The sequence below is a fragment of the Ochotona curzoniae genome, unplaced genomic scaffold (genome assembly GCF_017591425.1).
Source record: "Ochotona curzoniae isolate NIBS_2020 unplaced genomic scaffold, NIBS_Ocur_1.0 scaffold_4701, whole genome shotgun sequence".
Classification (NCBI taxonomy): domain Eukaryota; kingdom Metazoa; phylum Chordata; class Mammalia; order Lagomorpha; family Ochotonidae; genus Ochotona; species Ochotona curzoniae.
The window spans coordinates 46200724-46213328 of NW_024467122.1; the positions used below are offsets into that span (position 1 = coordinate 46200724).

At 52.3% G+C, this 12605-nt stretch overlaps 1 protein-coding gene across 4 annotated transcripts in view; it reads right to left on the bottom strand.

Moving 5' to 3' along the window:
* MEIS2 (Meis homeobox 2) overlaps positions 1 to 10093 on the bottom strand; it is a 215578-nt gene extending 205485 nt beyond the window's left edge. For 2 of the 4 annotated variants that reach the window (XM_040969380.1, XM_040969379.1), the window contains exons 1-6: positions 9199 to 9207; positions 8250 to 8482; positions 6464 to 6605; positions 5708 to 5758; positions 4666 to 4716; positions 3750 to 3899 (exon numbers count right to left, since the gene is read on the bottom strand). In XM_040969380.1, the coding sequence (XP_040825314.1) occupies positions 3750 to 3899; positions 4666 to 4716; positions 5708 to 5758; positions 6464 to 6605; positions 8250 to 8482; positions 9199 to 9207 (636 nt within the window). Of the gene's footprint in view, positions 1 to 3749; positions 3900 to 4665; positions 4717 to 5707; positions 5759 to 6463; positions 6606 to 8249; positions 8483 to 9198; positions 9208 to 9764 lie in introns of those variants that run through there. The other 2 variants (XM_040969378.1, XM_040969377.1) reach the window with 2 other exon arrangements.
* Positions 10094 to 12605: the final 2512 nt, after the last annotated feature.

Sequence of the window (12605 nt, forward strand, 5' to 3'; positions counted from 1 at the left end):
ATGTAGCTCTTTATGGTCACTAATTAGGAATAACAACATAATTGTCTGTACGCACCACAAGCAAATAAAGCTCAGCTTGGAGAATGGTTCAAGCAAATGTTTCAAGTGTCCCAAATATCTGAAGACAAGTAATGTTTTGATATGGAAATAAAAAGACATATTTCATTTCTCTGCACTAAATCTAAAAGTTTGATCCAAAATTGAGGAAATACAGGTATCATACAGAATACAGCTATAATATATTCAGAAACACTGCAGATTAGGCAAAGTATGATTATTTTCAAACAGTCTCCAAGTTGAAACTTAAAAAAATTGTTCTTCTGGCATATTTATTTTAGATATGAAAAATATGAATGCCTGGGAAACTGAACATGAAGTACAGCTGGAAAACAGAGTTCTGTTTCCTTTGGCTATCATTTTTTTTCTTCATAGTATTCCAAAGAATACTGTAATAACTGTGTATGATAAAGATACATTAAAAATATAAGCATTATGAATTTATTGATCACACAAACAGTAGCAAATGCTGATTATCCTAATTTCTTTTAATTCCAAATTTCCTCTCATCAGTATGCCCATCAGGTATAAATGTGAATAATTAATGAACAAATTCAAATATAAAGAATAGAAAGTAAGGCTATTATGATATCTTAATATATCTATGTCACATCAGATTTTTATATACCATTATAAGTGTGAAATTAGCATGACATACTAAATATAGCATAAAAAATTAATTCTTTCAAATCAACAATATTTGCTTTGATATTTATATCCATCACTTTATTTGGTTATCTTTTCAAATTATTTATAAGAAAACAGAATACTACATTGGGACCTAATATTTTGCACTGAGAGAATACTGCTCTATCTGCTGCACAGAATTAGACACCTATTCTTCCTTTTCTCTTTCACGCTCTCTCCTTTTCTTCTCCTCCTCCTTCCTTAAACACACACAATGTTGCCTGATACCACTTAATAAGGATAGAGGTGTATGTGTTTTGGGGGTGTCAAACAGCTGTCACAAACTGTCACCTCCACAAGAGAAACCTTGGCACACAACAAATTAAACTACACTTCTTTTTTAGCTGTCATTATTCATAGCCAATAAGCTGAAATGCTCTCAGCATTTCATGTGCAAATAAAACCACGAAGAAGCTCAGTAGATCAGAGTAGTGGGCCAACAGATAAAACAGAGAAAACAACACGCTGTCTGGGTCCTTCTGAAGTGGCTCATCATCACTCCTGCGCTAGCATTCACCAAATGAGATGCAGCCTGGGGCAATGTATTAAATATGCATATCAAAGCAAATGAAAAAATAAACCTGAAGATTCAAGTTGGACACATTTACATGCTGAAAATGTCCCACCCCTACCACCTCTCAGGGAGTGCCTCTGTTTTACTTTTTTGTGTATGTGGCTGGGGTGGGAAGGGGGAGCAATGCTGCAGAGCCTGCAAAGCACACGAGGATTCCCTGTGCACGAGGAAGCCTGGACATGAATACAGTCCACACACCTCTGCTGCAAAAGTCTCAAGAACGGTAAAAAGGTTTTCTCTTAGGTCCTGCATAAAATACGAGTCCGCGGCAAACCTCTCCATCTCCCAGTCAGTGTGCTGGTGGAACAAATTATTGCTTCATTTCAAAACAAATAGCAGGGGGCTAAAGTAAAAATGTTATAGTTCAGATCTGCAGGAAATAAAAGGCTCTAAATTATGACGCCCGATGAGGTGGCAAGCCCTCCTCATGGGTTCAAAATAAATCAGTTGTCATATTTACTTGATTTGGGGTTTGAAAGGGGAGCAACAAATGTAACAGTTGACTGTTTTATCCAAAGAAGATTATTGCTGGGTTATCAAAGCACTGTCTCCTCTTAGGTACAACTTCTTTCTTGAGCATACATTTAAATATTAATAATGCCACAGATCAGCACGGTCAACTAGCTAATACTCAAAACAGCCTAGTTTATACTGCCTGTTCCACATAAACATCAGCATGCTCTAGCTCTATACCACCTTTTGGAGCAACACTTGACAAGAAATTGATCTAGAAAACAAGGTAAGTGGAACCCCTAGGAATTTCATGAGAAAAGTTTTCGGCACGCAACTGCAAACCTCTTTTTCTACAAACCATGTAACTAGAGCCCAATCATGTAAATGCATATGCAATTGAGAAACAGAAAGCAGTGACAATCAACAAATAAAAAAACCCAAAAGTAAATATTTCTGAGATAGTATCATGCCTCCTGGACTGTAACCACATGCTGTAGTCACAGATTAGCAAATGCACTTTCTAGAGCTGCTGCTGCTGCAGGCTTTGCATCTCACGGAACACACTAGGCACATGGAAAGGCTCTCTACCGTTTCTCCCACTGGGGTGGAAGCAGCTATGGTGTGAGGCCAAGGTGCAGGAGCTTCCAACATTGTAGGCGTCGTCCAGTCTCAGAACTGGACGTCTCGGACAGAGGCTTTACTTGTCTTTTCCTAACTTTTATTATGAGGCAGACTTTCCATACAGCAAAATGTTAATAATTAAAGTCTAGGCCTACATACTGTCAAAACTTTGCGGGTCTCTCAATCCATTCCTCTTAAATACCCAGAAAGGAGAGTGTGCTACACGGATTACCTCAATGCCTACTCAAATCGCACAGGGTGTGAAATTAATCTTTCAGTAATGAAGTTACTAGACCACGGAGCTTATATCATTTAAGCTGTGAGTTCAACTGAATGTAATCTATAGACTCCCTGTCCCCTCACCCCCAGACTGGAGTTCCTATAAATAAACTGCTGTTCACACCCACTCTTTAACCTCCACACTCTTGCCTTTCCTACCAGCTGCAATCTTTCTCCTTTGCTTCTTTTTCAAATTTTCTGTATCACTACATACGCTTTTTTTTTTAAAGCAGCAGACTCACTAAATTGGTTCCAAAATAGGATTAAACACAGAGAATAGAAAGAAATCTCGTTTCCTGGCCTGATATCCACAGTCATCCTTTACTATGCTCCCTGAGCTCATTCACCAACTGTTAAAGTGTTAAAATTCAACCACTAACCTATGATTACTCAATTATAATTCCCTTCAGCTTTCTGTAATACATTGTTAATACTTGGTTCATCAAGGTTGCTGTCTTTTGTTACGAAGATGCTTCAGGCACTTGGCAATAAGTCCATAGTCTGACAATAAGTTTCTACAGAGCAAAAGCACTTAGAACTGTAACATGCTCACTCACTCTTTTTATTCTGAATGCAGGGTAACATCACTATGATAATCAGGATTGGCTTCTCTGTGGAAGAATGGAAACCAGTCTCTACTCCCCAATTCTCTCTCTCCTTCAGTCCTCGCTTTCTCGATCCTGTCCAGCTAACTCTTCCCATCTCTGCTGTGTTGATGACTCAGCGGTGAGGAAGCAGAAGAGACAGCAGTCACCATATCAAACAGAGAGTTTGCTAAACACCTGCACCACCGAATCCAAAACTTCATACAATAAGAGCACAAATCACGATCAGCTTTCTGGTATTTGGCTGACAATCTTTAAAGAAGCGTGAACGGTACAAATGGTAACCCCCCCCCCCAAAAGAAGCATGCAAATGGTATGGCAGAAGTAGTGAGAAAAGTATAAAAAGACACCAACGTAATTCAACTCATTTACAAAACAAGGTCAGGTGTTGGAACAAATTGTCAAAAATAATATAACAGAATCTAAAATTCTTTGCCCAGTAGCCTTGTACGGCCAAAGGCTGGCAGACTTACATGGTCAGCGAGATTCGTGGAAGAGCCTGAGAGTTCTTCGTGATCTGACTTGGAGCTGCCGTCTCTTTCATCAATGACAAGGTCGATGGGCATTTTCCCCTTCAAACAGCTAATGTACCGGTGGCAGAAATTATCACACAGTTCATGGACCTAGGAGGAGGGTCATGTTGTTGTTGTTGTTTATTTCATTTTTAAAGAGGAAAAGGTATCAGGTTGCAAGGTTACTTTTGGAAAGAACAACAGTGTGATGTCTTCCAAACTAACTCTAATTAAGGGGTGTAATAGTTGAAGGCGAGGAAACAATACAGCCATTGTTGCAGCAGATATTACTCTCCAGAGACTTTCCTGAGCAACAAGTTACAATACAGACAGAGAAAGAAACAGGACTGGAAATGACTGCATTCAGATTGGGAGTCCAGGGAGGAAAACCTGATTCGATAATAGCATGAAAACATGAGAACGCTGGAGCTGGGGACAGCATTAATGTCTGTGTTTTCAAGAAGCCAGGAGTTTTGCATGCTTCCAGGGGGAAAGAGATTGATCTGACACAGCAATGTAAAGACACCTCAGCAAGGTCGATTCCTTATGCCTGCACTAGATGCAGACTGGGGCAGAGGGTAAGCTAATAGAGACACAAGCAGGCTGAGTGTCCAGGAGCATGAACGGTTTGCTGCATTTCAAAATAATCCTGAATGCCTAGGGGAAGAAGGGTATGTGTAGGGGGGTGGGGCGAAGGGGACTTTGAAAAGGTAGGGGATTCACTCATCCTCTGAGCCCCTGGACAGAGGAACAATTTGAAGGAAGCTTTTAGACTGGAGCTGCTCAACCCCACACACTGGAGTTATGTTAGAAGCATCCCAACCCACCCAAGAGTGAGCGTGCCTGTATCAGAACGTGAACATTATTTCCTGCTTACCTTTTCTAACTCCAAAAGATGAAACCTTAGTACTTGTATTGCTTGTATCATCTGAAAGAGTTTAGGAGCATGGAGTTAAGGCTCTGTGACTCTCCTGCCCTGGGGGCGGGGGGTGAAAGTGGTGGGGAAAGGCCCTTGGGCCAGGGGCAAGAAACTGGCAGGTGGCTTGGCAAAACCCACACACTAAGAAACAGGCAGAAAAACCAAGTGATTACTGATCATCTCTGCCTCATTGGCCACGGGATGAGAAACTGCCCCAACCTTTGCCTAGGCAGCAGTATCTCTCCCCCTGACGTTCACTGGGTTGTTTATGTGTAAAGACTGATTTCCTGGGTCCAGGCCTTCTTTAACTGCCTGAGTCCTCTTCAGATAGCCCCTCCCTCGACGTCAGCCCAAATCTTAAAAAAAAAAAAAAAAAAAAGGCCGCTTCCCTGGACAGCAAAGGCTTTTTAGAATAGCATACCCAGTGAAATCCGTCTTCACTAAAGAAGGAAATACTTCAGCTGAATGGTGAGGCTAGGCCTTTGAAAGCGGATTTAAGCACTTTTAATATTGAAATCGTGCAAATTAGCAAAAGAATCGCACCTAAAAGTGGCCTGCGCTGGCCCGCCCCTCACCCCCGTCCCCTGCCCGCCCTCAGCGTGCCCGCGGTTACTTCCTTCGGGTTAGCCGCCTGGGACTCGGCCGCCTGTCCCGGCAAACAGAGGAAATAACTCACTTCTTGCAGCCTACACCCGGGGCCGAGACCTGGGAATCAGCCCCAGCTCACGCTCCCGGCGAGTCGCCCCCTACGTCTGCCTGCCAGGGCTTCACCTTCCCCCATAACCCGCCCGCCCCCCTTCCCCCAGGCCTGTCGCCCCAGGCTCCCTGGCTGGGGGCTCTAAGCTGTCCAACCACTCCTTCCTTTCCTTACTTCTTCCTCCTCCCCTACCGCCCTAGGTCTCCTAGGTAGGACTCTAATCAAACTCTCCCAAGCTCCCCGGCAAAGGTGGGCGTCCTGGGCACGGAAGAGGGCGAGCAGGCCAGGAACTGAGAACCTTACCAAGTTGTCCAGCTCTGGATTTGAGGAGAAGAGTGGCTTCTCGGCGCGAACCTGTTAAGAAGCAGGGGAAGTCAGTGTGAATTATAACCCTCTTAAAGTGAAGAATTACCCTACCAGCGCCCCGCCCGGAGCGTGGACCGTGGCGGGGAGGAGAAGGGGCTTTAGTGGAGCACCAGAAACGAACTGGCGCCTTCAATTAGTGAGATCAGCTGTAAAACAATCAGGGCCTCCTGACTCTGGCCCCGCTGAAGGGAGACCTGGAACCAGCTGAGCTGAGGCCGGGAACTTAGGGCCCCTTCTCCCGACCCAGAGTGCGCCCTACCCGGCCGAACCCAAGGCTGCGGCGGTCTGCTCCCCCCTGCACCTCCGCGCCCCGAGCTACGCGCTCGGAGAGGCGCCCGGCTTCCTGGCCTTCAGGGCACTCCTGGACCCCTCACAGCCCCCTTTCCCCAATTTCTGTCCAAGTAGCTGCAGGCGAGGGGAAAAAGGCCAAGCCCCAGATTAGGAGTAGGTCAACTTTAATTCGAGGGTCGAGCCCCTGTATTCCTGGCTGGGGGGGAAAACAAACACCCCTATTTATCTCCGCGTCCAATTCGCCTGCAGGCTCAGGGATGGGGAGGAGACGCAGAGGGGCGGACTGGGCCAGAGGAACAGATCGGGTGTCCCTGCCTTTTCCTCCTCTTTCAAGTAGAGCTCCAAGGGAAGGGGAGGGGAGCGAGGGGCGGCCGGAGGGTGAGTGGGTCAAGAAGGCTGGACCTGCTTGGCGAAGACCGCGATGTCCTCGTTGAAGGAGTCCGAGGAGCAGACGTCTCCGCCGGCCACTCCGGGTTCCCGGGGCGTGCAGGTCGCCAGTTCGCACTTCTCAAAAACCAGAGCTAACAGAGGAAACAACGGGTGCCTAACGGGCAGCGCCACGCAGAGACACACGCACGGAGACGGGGGTGCAGAGGGGAAGGAGCGAGAACTGTAATCAGCAAGTTTGGAGGGTTCGGATTCCTTCCTTAACACAACAGGCACGCATCACACTGCACAACCCGTCCTTAGTCAGCCGAGCCTGGGCCAGAAACAGAAGGGGGGGGGGCACCGGCCTGGCCCTTTCTCTCTGTTCAACAGTCCCTCGGACCTCGGCAGGGAAGCCCTTGGCCACATGAGCCCGCCAAGTAAAAACAACCTCACTGGGATTCTCCTAGACAGACAACATCCGAAGAACTCGGGCCATCTGGAGCCCGAGTTTGGTCCAGGGCCCGTTGCCCACCACACGGAGGCCGCCCAACCAACCCCTGCGCCCTCGCCCCGACCTCCCAAGGAAAGGGCACGCTTTGGAATAAAAAAGATTGCTTTAATTCCGCATTTCCACGGACATATCAGACGAGGCCGCAGGCTGCACCTACATGCAAACGGGACTGACATTCCCTAACCTCCCCCACCGTCTCGTCTTATAAACTTGTTTGCTTAACTTCTAGTAAAGGCCGTGGGGTGTGTGTGTGTGTGTGTGTGTGTGTGTGTAGATGGGGTGGGAGGTGCAAAATTATAGGAATGTTAACCGCGGAAGAGCAAAGAGCTTCCTTCCAAAAGACTACATATCTGCCAGCGTTGCAGCAGACAAAAATAAATAAACCGTGTTTTAAAACTCGCAAGCGTGAGTGCGCGGGGGCCTTTTGTGTTCCTCCGGGCGACCCAGCTTTAGACTTGGGGGATGCTTGCGGTTTCTGGCTCCAGACTCACTGGGGGTTTTACGCACAATCCCCTCCCCTCGGTGTCCCGCCGCCGTCCCGCAGCTACCCCGCGCCCGGAAGAGCCCGCGTGGTACACATTTGGACCGTGCAGCCCACCTCCCCAGGTTCTCCAAGAATCTACAGTGACTTCGAGCAACCTCCTTTACCACCCTCTCCCCACCGCCAAGAAGAGCGGTTTGGTGCAAGCCTGCCGCCGCTTCCACCCGGCTGCACTTCAAGGTCTGCCCCCTTTATTTACAGAGAATTAAGAAGTGGGTGATTAGGACTTCCTGGCCGACAGAAAGCAGCCCTGATCCCAGCTCAAGCTGCATTTAGTGACTCCCAGACCCTCGGTAGGAAATCGGAAAGAGGAGAGAGACAGACGGACGACAGAAACACACCCGCGCGCGCACACAGAGCCAGCGAGACAAAGTTGCTCTTCATCCGCAGGAAACTTTCCCTTTAGACAAGGCCTCAGCGAAGGGGCCCGAAAGGGCCAGCCCTGACTCCCCGAGCCAGGAATCCCGTCCTTGGGGAAAAGGCCCCGGCAAGATTCGGAGGACTCCGTCACTCCCGAGCTTGAGAGAGCCGGACTGACCCGGCCGGCCGAGGGAGGGCAGGGGGCTAAACCTTCCGGGTCTCTCGCAGGGCACAGGAGCAGGCCCCCCCTCGCTCCACTGTCCTTTACTCAGAGATAAGCATGCCCCTCTTCTGCCCCCCGTGCAGAAATAACTCCCCGCTTGGCCGTCCACCCCCAGCCCCGACAGAGACAAACACACACCCTCTCACTCACACACGCAGCAAGCTGGGCCCGGGGTTCGGTTTACCCGTAGATCGCGTCCTTGTCCCGCTTCAAGGCGTCGTTGACAGCGGATCCCATACTGGCCGGCATGACATTGGGGTGCGGGGCGTGAGCGCCGTAGTGCTGCGTGGCGTGGAGCGGCGGCCCGTGGTTCAGGTGGTGAACCGGGGGGATCGGCCGCGGCGCGTGAGGGTCTCCGTACATGGAAGCGGGGACCCCTACTCCGTCCATCCCGCCGTAATGGGGCAGCTCATCGTACTGTCAGGACCCGGCCAGGGGAAAGGGGGAGGAGGGCGAAGACAAGGAGAACAGAGGGGGAGACGGAGAAGGCAGCCGAGGAGAGAGAGGGAACCGAGATGTGGCAAGGGGAGAGAGACGGAGCGAGAGAGCGAGAAAGACGAAGGGCAGAGAGGAGGAGGGGGAGGCAGAGAGGAGAGAGAGAGAGAGAGAGAGAGAGAGAGATAAAAATAAAAACAAAGTCAGAAAGCAGAAGAGTACCCAGCACAAGTTGAACACACGGAAGCCAAACCAGCCGAAACAACGAAGCTGAAAGTTGTGGGGAGGAGGGCGTAGCGGGAGGGGGGGCGGGGAGGAGGAGATGCTTTTAAATCTTAAAACCAGAAAGTATGAACCGAGAGCAGCGCCGAGAGCAGGGAAGGGAGGCGGAGAGGCCAAGGGCTGAGGGGGTGCCGGGAGGCCCCGCGCCCGCCGGAGGCAGCAGAGCCGCGGCGAGCCGGCCCGGGGAGAAGTGGAGTTAGCGGAGGAAGCCCCGGATCCCACCCCCCAACCCCCCTTCGCCTCCTCCAGAGGATCCAATAAATCAAAAGGCGAAATGAAACAAAATAAAGAGAAGGAAAACGCTAATAACCAGGACGAGAAAGCTGAAGAGCAGGGGGGAAGACCAGGGCCGGTGCCTCCCCGGGGGCAGGGAGCGGAGGGTGGGGGGTTGGGGAGGGGAATAACGTGAAAGTTACCAGAAACATTATTTAGCAGCGGATTCCCTGCGTCCTTGTCAATTTCAGAGACAAAACAAGCAGCCCAGGCTAGTCTAGGCGGCGGCGCACGGCTGCGGCAGCGCGGCCCCAGCGGCGGCCCCGGCGGCGGCTCCTACGCAGCGCCCGTGCCCGCCCCGAGCCGCGGGAGCAGCAGAAGAACCGGGGGAATCGCGCTGCCGGGGTAAAAGCTGGAGCCAGGCGAAAGCGTGTAACAATTGCACACGCACGCACACACACACACACACAGCACTCACACGCACTCGCCGCCCGCCTGCTCGCACAGCGCTGGAACACGCGCGCCTAGACACGCACACACGCACGCACACACACACTCGCACACACGCAGAGGCACGGGGGGGAGAGAAGCCGGTGGATAATTTTGCTGCTATTTTTTAAAATACTGGCCGCCATCATCAAGCAGCGAGCAGCAGCGAGCAGCAGCAGCAGCAGCAGCAACAGCAGCGTGGAAGGGAAAGGAGGCTTCGGGGCAGGCCCCTCTTAGGCGAGGATTTATATCTAGGTAAGTGTTGGAGATTTAAACCTACCCTTTGCGCCATCAGTCTGCGCTCCAATAAACTCCTGGATGTGTCGTATATTTAATATCCCAGTCCGGATAGGAAAGTGATCTACGCTGAAGATTCCTTTTTTTTTTTCCAAACCAAGGAGACTTCTCCCAATTTTCCAATATGTTATTTTTAGGAAAAAAAAAAAAGATCAGGGAAGACAACGAAGACTTTTTTTTTCCTGTGATATTTCTTCTTTTTCTGTTTTCCTCTTCTTCCTCCTCCTCCTCCTCCTCCTCCTGATCTTCCTCCTCCTCCTCCCCCCTCCCCTCCTCCTCCTCCTCCTCTTCGGTCCTCCTTTCCCTCTCTTTGGCTTCTCTTCCCCTCAGTTGGAAAAAAAAAATGAAAGAAAAGAAAAAGAAGAAAAAGAAGAAAAAAAAAATTGTCAAACCCCCGAACTGAAGGTTACGAGCGGCCCGTCAGCAGCCCACATGTAACCGAACTGTCGTGTTTCATGGCTTTTTGCCACTCCAGCTGTCAATCAAAACCCGGAATGTCAAGGTAGTGAATGAATGATGGTTGATGATGATGAAGAGGAGGAATCTTTCAGACCCGTTTTTTTTTCTTCCAGTAAAACTCCGCGAGGGGTTGCTGCTTCTTGAATGTTTCCTCCCCCCTCCCCACCCCCCCGGGCTGAGCTTTGCCCCAGCGATATCTAAGCTGGAATCCTCTTTAAAGTATTGTTCAAAAGAGAGCGGGGAGAGAGGGGAAAAAAAAATCAAGAAAAAAATGAATACTTTGCAAAAACTGGACTTCCTCCCCCCCTCCCTCCTGGTAGGTATTTTGTCTCTCCCTCTCTCTCTTGCTCGCTCGCTCTCACTCGCGCTCGCTCGCTCTCTTTCGCTCGCTCTCTTTCTCTCTCTCTCTCTGGGAGATGAGTGAGTGTCAGTAGGTGTTGGCAGGTTGGCTGCTGCCTGGCTTATAGAAGAGCCTCAGTTTGGCGGCGCGGGTCGGCGGCGGGAGAACGAAATGACGGAACCCGGAAGTCGTGGTGCCCAAAGCCCGTCGTACGGCGGAGACACATCCCGGGAGTGGGGAGCGGGAGCGAGGCGGAGCGCGCCGCGCCGAGCCTCTGAGACGCAGCGAGTGCGGTCCGACGGCCCCGGCCGGGGGGCGGGGAGCGGGGGGCGGCGGGGGAGGGGAGGCAGGGGCCGCGCGGACCGAGCAAATCAGCGAGCCGGCTCGTCCGCGGGGACGGGGCGGGGGCGGGGCGCGCGGGGCGCGGGTGTGCGCGCGGGTGTGCGTCCGCGCGCGCGCAGGGGCGAGGGAGCGCGGAGGGAACTGCAGAGAGCCGCAGGCAAAGTCCGGGGCCGCCGCGCCGCCTTTTCTCCACAACTTACTTCTAGTTCATTTTTTTTTTTTTTCGCCCCCATCCCTCCGGCCTTCGCTCGGACTCGGTCGTGCCGGGAAGGGCGGGGGAGACGCCCGGCCGGGCGCTCTCAGCTTTTGTTCCTCGGCCTTCGGCGGCCACCGGCACTCACCCGGCCACCCCCGGGTGCCGTCCTCTCAGCCCGCGGGCCGCCGCGCGCCCTGGAGCCTTCCTGCCTCACACCGTCCGAGGGCCGGCGGCTTCTGCACACCCTGCTACTTTAGCCGGGCTCCATTTTTTTTTTTTTCCCTCCCTTCTCTAAGTGGCAGTTTTTTCCCTGGGCAGGAGCAGTACCCCGGTTGTCAACATTCCTTTTTCTCCCCTCACCAGGACAAGAGGAGAGCAGCCTTTTAAACTGTGCCTCCTAGCGGAGCGGACGAGGGGCCACGCCTCAGAGTTTTGGGGGGCCGCCGCCGAGCCGGGAGGAAGCGGGGTGGCAGCCGCTAGGTGCTTGGCGGTGACTGAGGCAGACGCGCGCGCGTGTGGGGTGTGTGTGTGCCCGCGCGCGGCCGCCGTGCGCCTCCGGGTCTCCCCTGGGCTGAGGAGCGCGGCGAGCCAGACCCCGAGAGGGGAAAGCGTGGTGGGGGCAGAGCCGGTGCCTGGCGAGGAGGAGTGGCTGGCGCTCCCTGCCGAGCTTTGTTGTGGTCGCCCGAGGCGCTGGGGCCCGGCCGCGGTGCCGCCCGCTAATGGCTGCATTAATTACACTGGGGGCGCTTTTCGCAGGGAATTGGGGGGGGGGTTGGTTTGCGGTGGAGGGAAGGAGGAAGGGAGGAAGACGGGGGCCGACTGCGAAAGAACTTTTCCGAAAAGGAAAAGGAGAAGAGGTGGCGAAGGAAGGTAACTACCTCACACCGTTTGTGTGGAAAGTAGTTCTGGCCCGCGTCCCGTCCAATCCCCGGCTGGAGGTGCACCCGGCTTCACTTGGGGCGCGCTGGGCTCCCGGCTGCCGGGTGTCAATCACGCCGAGCCCAGAGTTAGGGGCGGGGCCACGGCCACCCCGCGCGCGCCGCGCTGCGGGACCCCCAACCCTCCCCCCCCAGCCACCTCGGCCCCCGCAACTTCTCCCGCTCGGCCTGGTTTATTATAGTCCCCGGCCGTGGACAGAGAATGGAGAACGCCGCGTTCTCCCCCAGCTGCCTCCCTCCCTTTGAAACGCATCCTGGAAAATAGAAAGTAGCGTATCCTGCTGCGCGTGGCTTTGACCCGACTTTTCTGCGCGCGGGGGCGGGTGGTCCGGGAATGAAGTACTTTAGTGTGCATGTTCGCGCGCGTGTCTGTGCGCGCGCGGAGGCGAGAGGAGGGAGGATGGGAGTACTTTTGGGGGGGGCGTTGGGGGACCCTTTCCATCTTCTCTGCTTCACTGTGAGCTTTCGGGCAACACAAATTCGGTTAAGATCACAGCCTGCAGAGACTCCGAACGGAGTCGGGGAAATTTGGCCCCGTTTTAATAGGGC